The 12,984-nt window shown below is 48.9% G+C and overlaps 1 protein-coding gene across 1 annotated transcript; it reads left to right on the top strand.

Annotated features, from left to right (window-relative positions):
* Positions 1–2,816: 2,816 nt before the first annotated feature.
* Positions 2,817–10,959, top strand: LOC144153996 (large ribosomal subunit protein mL55-like). The gene is made up of 3 exons (XM_077685799.1): positions 2,817–3,036; positions 6,343–6,523; positions 10,555–10,959. Exons 1-3 carry the CDS (start codon positions 3,029–3,031, stop codon positions 10,699–10,701), a joined length of 336 nt encoding a protein of 111 aa, XP_077541925.1. The 5' UTR covers positions 2,817–3,028; the 3' UTR covers positions 10,702–10,959.
* Positions 10,960–12,984: the final 2,025 nt, after the last annotated feature.

Genomic DNA, 12,984 nt, shown 5'->3' with positions numbered 1-12,984 from the left:
CAGGTCAATATGGCCGCACCCACCCTAGAGCAACGTTTTTAGATACTTTTTCAGTTCCGCATCTCCCCGCCGCGGCCATAGAGAGAAGGCGGCCGGCCGCGACTCTCGCCACCGCGGCGCTGCGGTTGCGAGTTGCGCTAGGAGAGCGAGCGTCGTCTGCTAGCGGGGAGCGTTCCGCTCGGCGTTTCCGGTCCTCGCCGCTTCTGGCTGCGTACTGCAAAAGAAATAACTGTTCTCGGACGTTGCTCATCATTTTGCTGCGGCCGTTGCAGTTTGAGATCTATTTGAAACGGACGGTATTATGCAAGGAGTCTTGTACGTACGCCCAGGGATTTGAAGCGGTGGCTAAAATATCAAGAACGACAGCGTTTTACATGAACGTTCGCGTAGCAGTGGCTGTCAAGCATGCGCACAAATTCTCTTGCCATGCCAATTTTGCGCAAATTTATTGCATCCCGAATAATATTTTTTCACACGACTGTTGGAGCAGGTTCCCGTTTCGTAGACAACATAGGTGATATCGTGTCGCGCAACAACGCTCTTCAGGACTTTCCTTCGGGCCCAGTAAAAAAGTTTGCCGATGCTGCCCCGGTTCTTCTTCGAGTGCTGCCGTTCTCCAGTTGGCTGGGAGCCGTATTGCCGCACTATTGTCGACTATCTGTGCAAAATCGGTGCATTGCTGGGGAACAGGCGTTTTGGAGAGCTCACTCCTTGGGAAAGTGCTATCCTTTTGTAATAACCTAGCTCGTGCGCAGACCCTACTTTTCTCTTTTTCGGAGACCGCCGCCGAGTCTGCTTGCTCAACAAGTTGCTGGTAAGGTTGGGAAAGTTAACGGAAACTGCACTTTCCTTCAGTGCCCAGTAAGCCCGGCCGATCTCGACGACTTTACGTTAATGATCGCAATATCCTCTTCGAGAAAATGAAGTCCACGTACCTTGCGAGTTTTGCTTATCTCTTTGTCCGCGCGGGGAATCGCTCTTTTCTATTGGGTGAGAAGATATATGGATCCGATGACGGCGCTAAAAAGTGACTTCTGAGTTTTGCTTCTGTATCTGCTCGTACAGCCAGGTGCGGAGCACGTTGGCATTGCGGTAAGCCAGGCTCATCAAAGAAAACACAGCGTCTTGACGGAGTCACGAAATCCTCGATGAAATCGGCACTGTTCAATAGCGTCACAAACTGAACGCACTGAAGGGGCAAGGTTCGCGCACGGGGGTCAAAAACAAACGCAAACGAAAGGAATAAACTTGTAGAGACACGCAACTACGCTGAAACTTTGAGCATGCATATACGCATGCGCGCATATCCATGCTCTTTTGCAAAAGTGAACTCGGAAGAACCACACAAGTGGCTAACAATTTCGTTGTCTTCTGTTTATTGCTGTTTGTTTTCAAGAATGTACGTAATTACCGGATTTGTGCGCCCACCAACGCACGCACACCAAACATGTGGAGCGCCTTCCTGCTCCAGTCGGAAGGAAAGCATAACGTAAACCGCATGTGAGCGCTGGGATGTCAGCGCGCAAGAAAAGCTCTGTGCGCTTGAACCTAGAACAGGCACAGAGAAGTATAATCGGCACCACATGAGAACGTCGACTTGCAGGAGAGCGCGTGCAACGCCGTGCAAACGCAGTGCGCGCGCGAGAAAAAAAAAAAAAGAATGGCAGAAAAATATAATATACCCCGCAGGAAAAAAAAAAAAAAAAAAACTACGTGGCGTAACACGTTACGTAGGGTTGCTGGTCACGTGATTTTTATCGCTCTTGGATTCCTTCACCCTCGTGCAAATGCCGGCCCATCCGTAGCGTTCCGCTTCGACATCTCGGTTGGGATCTGGCTGCGTACTCGAAAAGAAATAACTGTTCTCGGAAGTTGCTCAACATTTTCTTGCCGCGCGCGCGCTATTCCAGTTCGCGATTTATTTGAAACGGGTCGATTATGCAAGGAGTAGTACGTACGCCCAGTGATTTTTAGCGGGGGCTAAAATACCAAGAACGAAAGCATTTTATATGAATTTTCGCGTAGCAGTAGCTGTCAAGTGCGCACACAATTTCGCTTGGCATGCCAATCGCGCAAGTTCGTTGCAGCACGAATGATATTTCCTCATAACCATGCGCAGCAACTGCATGCTTTCTTTATGAAAGACATCCGCGTATCCTTCGTAGTTTCAAAGAAATCAAATTGCGCGGGTAAAGCTAACCCAAAATCCTTGAGATTTAGATCGTATGTTTTCTAGTTATATTGTGTTAGCATTAAGAATTTTTATTTTTGTTCATTTGTCTGTTTTGTTTCACTATTTTTTTAGCATGAGGCTACATTCCGTCCTCCTCTTGTACATTTTGTAAAGGGCATAAGCACGTGCCTCATGCACGACGCATGTGCCCAGTCTCCTCACAAGCATCACTGCCAAAGTGGGCTGGAAAATCCCGTACAGCCGACTGCGAGTTAAGCCAGTCGGCATTGCACCAAGCCCAGCACAAGAAGGAAAACACAGCACGTTGACGGAGTCACGAAATGCTTTCACCCACGGCCGCACTGTTCAATAGTATCCCAAACCGACTACACTGAAAACGGCAAGTTTCTCGCACAAGGCCAAAGACAAACGCAAGCGAAAAGAAGAAACTGGTAGAGCAGACACGCAACTAACCGCGGCCGCAACTTTGAGCCCAGCGGACCGGCCGCGCACGCCGTCAACGCTGCCGCCGGAGCCGCCGCCGCAGCCGCCGACACAGCGCAACTCGCGACCGGAGCGCCCTCTCAGCGCCTAGGGTAAAGTCGCGCCCGCTTTGGAAGGCGCAGTTCCGAAACTGAAAAAGTATCTATAAACGTTGCCCTAGAGTAGCTCTACAGTATATTCTCGGCACTATAGTAGCTCTGTGGTAGCTCCACAGGCATGATCGGGGTAAGGTCGTGTGTTGTGGATTCATAAATTTTCTTGTGCTTCCGGGCTCCTGCGCAAACACTTCAAGTGCGTGACGAACGAAGTTTTTGAGGAACGCGAGCTCTTGGGGTCACGACGCATTAAATCATGCTGCGGTAAGTACTTTGGGAAACACATTCAGTGTCTTCTGCGCGTAATACGTTTCAAGCACCCGTGTGTGTGGAGAGCAGTCATGTTGTCGCGTTATAACCACGTGCGTAGATCACCATCTACTGCGACGCGCTCACTCTTTTACGCATGCAGTGGAGCGCTCGATCGTGCTGGCTTGCCCAAAACGGCTCTCGCCCATTTCAAATGCGACCGCTTGGGGATAGTAGTTAAATGTGTAGGGTGTTTTCTTTCTTTTTTTTTCCTTCTCTATCATCTGTTCTCGCACCCACTACCTCCTCACCTGCGCAGATATCGTCGGCCACTATCGACTATCCTGCCAATAATTTCAACCTACCCTCTCGACTCGTGAAGCTACCACACTCGTAGAACTATAGATGAACACATATCATTACAACACGTCAACATTGCCCATGGTTAGGCACCCTTTATTACATAACAGTTCCATGTTCACTCACACCAACTTTTTCCCGAATCCCTGGCGTGACGCCGCAGCAGTGGATAGAGGTGCTGACCAGCTGGGCCTTAGCCATCCAGCTTATTCAGGGAGGGCCCATATCGCCAGCCAGCACCAAGCTATCCTTGACTGTGGGCACGTCTTAGCGAAATATCGCTTGAATTTCACCCTTGCTATTTCATTAATGCTTATCTGATCATTCAACATCTAGTTCAAGTGTTCGTCTTCGTAAAGGTCTTTCCTCGCGGCCTCGCCAATGCTGGGCTGCACAGAAACCGTTTTTTGCAATCAAGCGGAGCGTTTTAAGTTTTCATTTTATACAATTAAAGTTTCGATTGATTGATCGTAGGGTTTAACGCGCCGACACAACGCAGGTGATAAGGCACGCCGTAGTGGAGGGCTCCGGATTAATTTTGACCAATGGGTCTCTTTAACGTCTGCTCAAATCTCATACACACGGGCGTTTTTGCTTTTTGCCTCCATCAGAAAAGCGGCTGCTGCGGCTGGGAATCGAAACCGCGCCCTCGTACTCAGCTGCACAATGCCTTAGCCACTAAGCCAGTGCGGCAGGCCCCATTGCAGTTTCATCCCTGTCAGCGTAGCCTCCCATCACCCCAGTCACCGTAATAGTAGTCCCATGAACGGTGTGCTGCACCTTTCAGCAGCCTCCTCACCTGGGTCTAAATAAAGTATTGTTGTCGTAACTGTTGATGACGGCTGTAGCAGTATGGCACACACACTGTATGTTTGCTTGTGCTGGCTTCAGAAGTGCTTGTGTGGGTGATAGCAGCCCCAAGCCCCCTCGAAACTAGCACGAGGCAGCCTACAGTGCGTGCCATACATACTATTATGAGCTATATGAAAGGGAACACAGGAGCGCGTGGCAAACAACCTCGAAAAAGACTCGGAGCGATACGCGGATGGCGCTGTGAAAGGGGAAAGGAGGGCGCTCTTCCACTAACTGTTGGCACTCCCACTGCGCTGGCATTTCCACAAAGCAGCAGCCTACGCCATTTCGCCGATAATATGGTATCGTCCGACACCCCATAAGACGCCCTGTGGGAATGGTAACAGTTGTTAGAACAGCGTCCCCCTTTCCACTCTGTTTCCGACGGCGGCTGCTGCGTATCACTCATAACTAGGTTTGAGGGTGTTTTCTACGCATTCCTGTGTTCCCTTTCATATTGCTCATAATAGTATCTCCTTCTTTCTGGCTACGCACCAAGACAGGACCTCTTCCACCAGGATGTCAGCCTGAAATTGCTGCGAGCTGCTCTGTTCAGAACATGGAGAGGGCCGCAATGGCCGGAACTGATGTGTGTTTGTCATGGTTATGCCATCCAAAAGTAGGTACAGTTTAACCTGGATATAACAAAGTTGACAAAAATTCGAAATTTTTCATTACATGCAGGTTACGATTTAAGGCTTGTGTGAATGAAGCAGAAACAAAACCAAAATTCTAGACTTCAGTGAAGGTGAACTCACACTTCAGAGATTTATTTCACAGTGAAAAGCTGCGTGATTTCCGTCTGCTGTTTTGCCATGAGCTTAGTCATTACACGGCACTTCAAAAAAGCGAGGTCACTTCCCCCGTATTCACAAACGTAACTGAAGCATCACTTTCGCTTTTGACACTTTTCGGTGCCTTAACGCGTTTCAGGGACCAAACTTATGCTGAAAGGGTGCATTTTCGCGAACTTGATGCTCTTCTCCGCACTCAAAATTGGTGAGGGACTGCTAGCTGGGATACTGTACCGGGCGGTGACATTCTTCTTTCTTGCTGCTGGAGACAGCATTTAAAATCGCGAGATTGTCTTGGAAAGACAAAACTTTTTCGTTTTCTGGCAGCAGAAATCATCACCAACAGACCGACACCCCAGATAGCAGCGGAGACGCACGACTGCACTCTGACATGCAGGCCTAGCGCCTAACTGGCACCGCCCTCACACGTGGAAACGCACGGTAGTTTGCAGTGCGGGCGAAATTCGCTAAATTAGTGCATTTCTCCAGCCGATTTTTCAGAAAAAGTTTCGAAAAGAACGGCTAATCAGCATAGCAAATTTGTCACGTCAAGGCTAGCAGTCGCAACGCCTTTGTTGCATAGAGGTCGCAAACACAAGGGTTTTCAATGGGGCTGGCAAAAGGGAATTGGAAAACTTCGTTAAATACAGGAATTCATTACACGGAGGTTTGTTACGTCCAGGTTTACCTGTATTCCTCCAGAAGTACAGCATGAGTAGTTTTCTTTGCGAATTTATGAATAGTTTTTTTTTTGTGTGAAGAATTCTAATGTCATGAGACCTGGCTTCGCAATCTTCTAAAAACAGTGAGTGCGCGGGCAAACAAAGACGAAGACCAGAGGAGACGGAAAGAGCATGCCTGAGTACATAAGTACCATTTAGTTTGGTGTAATATGACCTTGTGACTGCTCTTTCTCGGTGTTATTTGAAACGTAAAGAACAGTCTCTCTCTTGGCAGTAGTGTGAGGCCTTTGGCTGAGTGGTACAAAAGCACCCAACTTGGTGCCGAAGTTGGTTTAAAATCTGCCCCAAAGGCAAGAGTGTGACATTCGTGACACACAGAGTAGTAGCAAAAGACAGCATTGTGATTACACAGGTATACTTTGTTTAAAAGATCTTGTACGGTTGCAACGCCACGTATAAGGCCCGCTGCACCGTTACTGCAGTTGGGCCAGAAACTCCGAGTACATTTTATGAAACGTGGTGTGGAGAGGAGTGTCTCGCGCTGACTCTAGGGAAGGCAAGGCCTTCCCTGCTTGCCTTTATGGAAATGCCATCGCCGTCAGTGACCACCATCATTGTCGTGTTCCGTGCAGGGGAGTGGCGTCAGCGGTGCAGCCAGTGCTGCGATGCGGCGGTGGCCGTGCGGCCAGCAGCGTGGCCTTTGTGAGCCGGGTCAAGCGGCAGACGTACGTGCGCCAGTACCCGACCGTGCTGGTGCAGCCGGACGGTTCCACCATCACTGTGCGCTACCACGAGCCTCGCAGCCTCATCAGGGTGAGTGTGTCCTGCTCACGTGCCCCGCAGCCTCAGCTGTCTTAAGTGCAGAGCACTTTAGGGGCTCGCCTTGTCATCGTAGCTCGCTCGCTGGACACAAGTAGAGAAACACGGCGTTCCGTCGTCACGGCGTAACCCAGAGGCTTCGAAAGCCAACTGGTTTATATAGTCGTAAGCGTTCGAAACTCATGAACCGCTGGCGCTTGTTATACATCTGCCCGTTGTTTAGCGGAAAGAAAACTGTAGGGCCAGTTGAGGCAAAATGTACGTAATTTAACCGGCAGCACCCGCGTTCATTTAGTTAGGAACGCTAGTTGGGTTGGTTTTTACGATCAGAGGCGAACGAAAGTGGCAGTGTAACGCCGGCACATGTGGGAGGGAAAGCAAGCACGAAAAGAACAGAACTCCACCTGGGGCGGTTTCAGGCGGGGGGCGCGCGGGCACTGTGAAGGCGGGAAATTTGAATTGCATTGGGTGTTAGCAGTGAATGGATAGCGGCGCTACAGCCCACTATGGCGAATAACTGCTCTGCACTTCGGACAACTTTCACATTGAGTGGACTGGCTTTAATTTTTTTATTTATTTATTTTTTATCCGTGGACATGTTTTGTGTTGTGCCTGGGTACACAATTTCGTGGACTTCAGATGCCCGAAACAGGCATTTCCTTTGCAACAGTGACCACTCGTCATCAGAGAGGTGGGTCATTAATTTAATCTAGAGGTTCATTTGAGTTGTGGGGTCTATTCCTTGATATGCCTTGTCTTGTACTAGAATGGCCTCTGCACCCTTGAAAGAAGGCAATGATTTCGCAAATAAACTGTACAAAAATGCTACCTATTACAAATATCGCAAGTAAGGGTATGTTTCTTGTGTAATTGAGCAAGTGATGTCAGAAACATGGTAGACTTTTTACAGCGCTGCCAGTTTCTGAACTAGATGACCACATTCAAAGTATTGCCAAGCTTTATTTTACTTCTAAAGGAGCTGGAAGTGCAACTGAAACTACATTGTTAAAAACTTCGTGATTCTTGCTGGCATAAAACCTCCTTGTCAATATTAATTGCACATGCAGTGTCTCTGGTTGTGAACATAAAGGAGAAAAACAAAGTTCTCATTAGGAGCTCAGAAGGATGGAAATAGTTGGTGAGTTTCTCATGCACGTTTGAAAGCTAGCACGAGAAGAAAGCACTTTGGACCAAGCAGCAAACGATCTCGGCCTGTGAGCACTCATTGGCCCGGCAATCTGCAGAAACCGCTGGCAATGGGCGACTGTGCATGATGAAGAGCTGGAATTCTTGGGTGATGCTTTGTACACAACTCGTATCACAGCTAGTGAAAGTGCATGTGATGAGGACTGCTTTTGAAGCAGAAAGTTGGTTGGGTCGGTACAGATTTGGGGCCTATTCTAAAGTCTTTAGAATAAGCCACAAATTTGTGATTTGTTCCTCTTTAAAAGAGGAATCATCTCGTCAGTCTGCTACACCTGTAAAGGAGCAAGCCACTCTGAATGCTGACCTAGGAACAAACAACTTGCACCGTTTTTCGTGTAATTAACTTCTTTGTGCATTTTAAAAAGCAGCCGATACAATTCTGAAAGGGGCCATGATGACGCTCGAAGAGATTTACACCAGTGGCTGAAGCGAGAATGTTAGCACTTGAGCACTTGGACCGGTTGTATGGAGATTGTGTTTACGTGTTTACGGACGGCTCTGTCCGCAGAGAATTAAACACCAGCGCAGCGGCCTTCGTGATTCCCAGCATTAACGTTTCCTGAGCGACTCGCATTGACCATTTGACATCATCTACAGCGGTGGAGTGTATAGCGATTGAGGCGGCCTTGAAAACGATCAGATTGCTTCGGGTGCGGCGTGTGGTGATTACAACAGATTCCAAGTCAGCCCTACAACTTTTGCAGCTTGCATCTCCCGCAGATAAAACTTGCCAACGCTCCCTACGTCAGGCCAATGCTACTTTTTCTAGTTTCGGTTGTATTATTGCGCGCCTAGAGGCAGTGGCGCTGCGGAAACACTCCTCCCCACATTTTTTTTTTTCTTTCCACTTCTCTCCGGCGCGACTGGGAGCGCGCATGCGCGATAACGGATAACGGTCACCACAGTTGCTGCTTCCGCATGGCGAGCAGCGAGGCCGACGCGCGTCTCATGTAGTGGGCGATTTCTCGTGTGTGCTCCCTCGGACATTACGGTGCTGCAAAAGGGACGCCAAGGACACCAGGATGAATCGTAACGCGAAGACTCTTTGAGTGCTGTTAGCAAAAGGTGAGAACGTCGTTCGTATGCCGTACGTGAAGCTGAGCTGAAGGGTAGGACTTGTGTCGTGCGTGTGCTGTGCTTGAAGACAGACAACCTTGTCTGTGTTGTATTGGTCATCAGTGTTTCTCGCCGCACGTAGCGTTCGCGCTAGTAACGCGAATAAAGTGTACAAGTGATATTCGAGCTGGTGTCGTTACTGCTCAAGCGGCGTGGCTTCGTGCCGTCGGAGCGAGGCTTGCCCGTTGGAGGCAGCGGGGTGGCGGCGGCGGTTGCCGGGTGGGAATGGGGGAGACACTGGGAGGGGGGAAGGAATCCAACCGGCATGAGAGGGGAGAGCGTTACCTCTCCCCCACGCAAGCTGCATGCCCTCGCATTGTTGCTATGGCAATTATAACGCCTTCAAGGCCAACGTGGCGGTGGCGTTGCTAGGGCAGCAACAATGCAGTAATGTTTCCCCAGGCTCACCAGGGGAGAATATGCCGCATGAGTCACAATTAGCCCGGACGCTGGGTTGAAGGCTAAGAGACCGCCTCCTGCCTACGTCTCCTCCAGCAGCTAAATGAAAACGGGCTTAGCATTTGCTTCCAGTGGGTACCTTCCCATTTCGGAGTTCTTGGAAATGAAGCCACGGAAAAGTTGGCTCGTGAAGCGACATCATGTACTCATTTTCTGAAAGTGGCTCCGGACGAACGGCAAATTGTAAAAACCATCATTGAAGAACACTTAAGATCTCTTTCGTGACCACAACACCAACCTTGTGTAACCAAAGGAATGAAGAGGACAGAGGCATCCTTACTGTTCCGCATCCAGACTAACTCAGCACGGACACCGGCGTGGCTTCATAAGCTGAACTTTGTCTCCACAACTGTGTGCGCAACGTGTTGTGTAACAGGTGATATCGGACATTTTCTTATGGACTGCCGAGAGCATGCGATGGACAGGTTAGCTTTGGTTAAGGAACTTTGAAGGAGAGCCGCTCCGCATGACTCTTTGGATGATATCATTTTTCCTATAGGACACTGGATAGCCAGGAGAGACATTTTGCGCCTGATCCTCGGGTTTTTAAGTGTCACACATCTCAGTGACTCTTGGTGGTTTCCCGCGCATAGCGGCAGGAAGGTGTTGATCGAGGGAGCAATTGCCGGCATATGACGCAAGGTTAGATCCACCCGTCAATAAACATCATCATCACCACCAGCACCACAAAATACAGCTGTGTTCGATTTGGAAAACCTAGCTGCTGGTAACTTATTCAGCTCCATTCCAGTCACGGAAAATGGTTTTTAACCAAAAAAAAAAAAAACGAGAAATATTGGAAAATTTCCAAATCTCACGCTACAGTGACGTTTGACAGGCATGAGTGACATCGTATGAACTAGCACTGAAAACATCTTTTTCAGTGCGTTAGCTGCCTATTAGCGTTGGATAGATACGTTCAAACGGAGTTGGTGTTGCCACTACTATTGCCCCGTCATGTTTTTTGGTCCTAGCCGTGTTCGGCAGCCGCATGAACAAGATCCTGCGACATCATAGATACACCACCGGGAAGGGGCGAGGGAGTTGCCACTGTTTCGCCTGTTTTCCCTTGTATCCAGGTTATTTGCTTGAAGTTTGTGGTAGCATTGGTGTCATTGTTACCGCGACAGAGCAGTCGTTTTAATGAAGAAAACCGGTATTTTGCCTTCGTGGCCTCTTTGAACAAGGCAGTTGGATGGCCCAGTGTGTGTCCCCCGCCTGAGCTTCCCCTCCCCGTATCCCAGCTGCCCCTGGTGTTTGAGGAGCTCAGTCCGGAGCAGCAGCAGCTGGTGCTGGTCAAGCGGAAACCACCCGAAGTGGTTGTGGTGCAGGAAGAGCTGGAGGACCACTTTGACAGCAGGGACTACCTCAAGTACATCAAGGGGAAGTAGTCTCCTCAGCCGTGCACAGTGCTCTCGCAGTGACTGGTCCCGAATAACGACTGGCCACAACAAAGTGCTCTGTGCTGGGACCAGCTAGTCAGCGTCTTTGCCGGGTATGTTGGCTGCCCAGCGGCTGCTACGGTGACGCGGTGCTTAATGCGAAGTTCTGCCCGTGCACGCAAGTCCTGTGGTCATGTTGTGGGGTTTTTAATAGTGGCAAAATAAAGAAAAATGAGAAGAGACTTAATGCTTGTTTGAAAAACCAAAGCCGTCAGAAACTTGTGTCCTCACTGGCCAACCTTCATGGTTTGGGCAGTCCTTGCACATTAGTGAAACCCTTAGAGGTCATCATCATCATCATCAGCCTGTCAACGCCCAGTGCAGGGCAAAGGCCTCTCCCATAGATCTCCAGTTATCCCAGTCCTGTGCTAACTGTGACCAATTTATTCCCACCAACTTCTTGATCTCATCTGCCGACCTAACTTTCTGCCGTCCCCTGCCACACTTGCCTTCTCTAGGGATCCACACTGTTGCCCTTAATGACCAATGGTTATCTTGCCTTAGAAGTATGAAAATGCAAATAGGAGGAGCTGGCAGGAGTGGGGAATTCGTGTCTGCCCTGCAAATCACTTTAACGAGACGCAAGTGCATGACATTTTTACTGAGCCTGTAGTGTGTGAAAGCGGTGATTAAAGATTACTTGTTACCAACCTATAATTCCCTGTACAATTCCAGTTTTACGCGGCATCTGTGCAGCTTTAATAGCTGGGCTCTCCAGAGTTGGTATACAGAATCCGACTGTGCCTTGCGAGTGAGCTAGATGTTGTCACTGCTTTTGACTCGCGCAGTGTTGCCGTCCCCGCTGGTAACACCGTGTGCCAACACTGACCCACACCTTCGCACATTGCTCTCATCAGTAATGAACTTGCTACCTTCAAGACTTCCTTTTTAATCCTCTCGAACTCCATATCCTGGTGCCTGTGATGTCGTCCGTCGGAGTTACGTTGCTGTTTACGCAAACCTCGCCAGATCAGTCAGCCTGGTCCCTCTCCTCGAGCACCATTGAACAGAATTTCGTCTACCCCACAGTGGGATGTGACTACTCTGACTGCTCGCAGCGAAACCATCATGTTCCCTGAATCCTATTTTACCTCGCACTCAACCTGCCTTGCACAAGCTTCTCACTATAATGTTGAAGCCAGCTATAGTAGCTTTCACCACAATTGGAATTGAGGACAGCGGCAATCGGGTAAAGAAGCCCGCTGTGCATGTGAGACAGGCGTATTACAAGCTTTCAGTAAAGAGGATTTCTCAGGTGGTCAGCCATTCCTGCTTTGTCACTTTTTCGGATATGCTGCGTGCGCAATACAAACCAGGACCTATAGCAGCGTAACGGGGGACACTGGTCTTGAGGACATTTGTGTTATTTTTTAACCTATGTGCTTGAGATTTACACATTAAGTGTATTTTAACATCCTGAGCATAAATATGCAGTCAGTTTTTGTCTATGTGGTGTAAGGTCAGAATTATGCTACATGTTAAAGGAGCACTGACACCAATTTTCGGCGTTAGTATTATTGCACAGTTCGCTTCCTTCACTCAACAGAATACCCTGGGTGAAATATAAGCGGCCTGCGCCGCGAATAACATAGTTTAATCGGATCTCATTTATCGCGCTGACGGAGCAGCGCGCGGAGCGCCACTCAGTAAATGGACATCAGCGTGATATCATCCAGGGAGAGCCAAAAGAAGTGACGCGGCAGCGCTCGTCAAAAGCTCATGACGTCACTTCATGCCCGCGGCCCCACGAGCGGCGAGCGGGCGCAACACCCTCTCAAGCAGGCGCCGGTGATGTCCGCACAAAGCGGTGAGGTCAGGCAAGGGAGTCTGTCATATGCGCCGTTCGGGATGAAAGCGCGGGAATTTGAAACAAACGATTTTCGAGCCGTTCAATGTAATTAACTATTGCGCGCTGAAGTATTTGAACTGCTGTTTGAGGTTCGCCAGGCCATTAAGCATCGATAAAAGCAATAAAAGTGTAACATAAAATTTTCGTGTCAGTGCTCCTTTAAAGGCATTCCAGGCAGTTTTTAATTATCTACCTATGAAATACTAGAATACTTTTTATCCCTGTGTGCTCTAATAGGACCATGGAGTGCAACTATACTACAGAAGTAATTTTAACATTGTTTCTGCAAACACTAAACCTATCAAATGTCAGGTCACGAATTACCAATCAATGTTTTTAAAAAGATGCGTGACATAAAATCTTGTGCTAGCAAAAAGAAATTC

This window comes from Haemaphysalis longicornis, unplaced genomic scaffold (assembly GCF_048455015.1).
Source record: "Haemaphysalis longicornis isolate Haplotype H1 unplaced genomic scaffold, Haemaphysalis longicornis Haplotype H1 scaffold_9, whole genome shotgun sequence".
Lineage (NCBI taxonomy): Eukaryota > Metazoa > Arthropoda > Arachnida > Ixodida > Ixodidae > Haemaphysalis > Haemaphysalis longicornis.
Note: the sequence above shows the minus strand (reverse complement) of the source record. Positions and strands in the feature narration are given on the sequence as shown.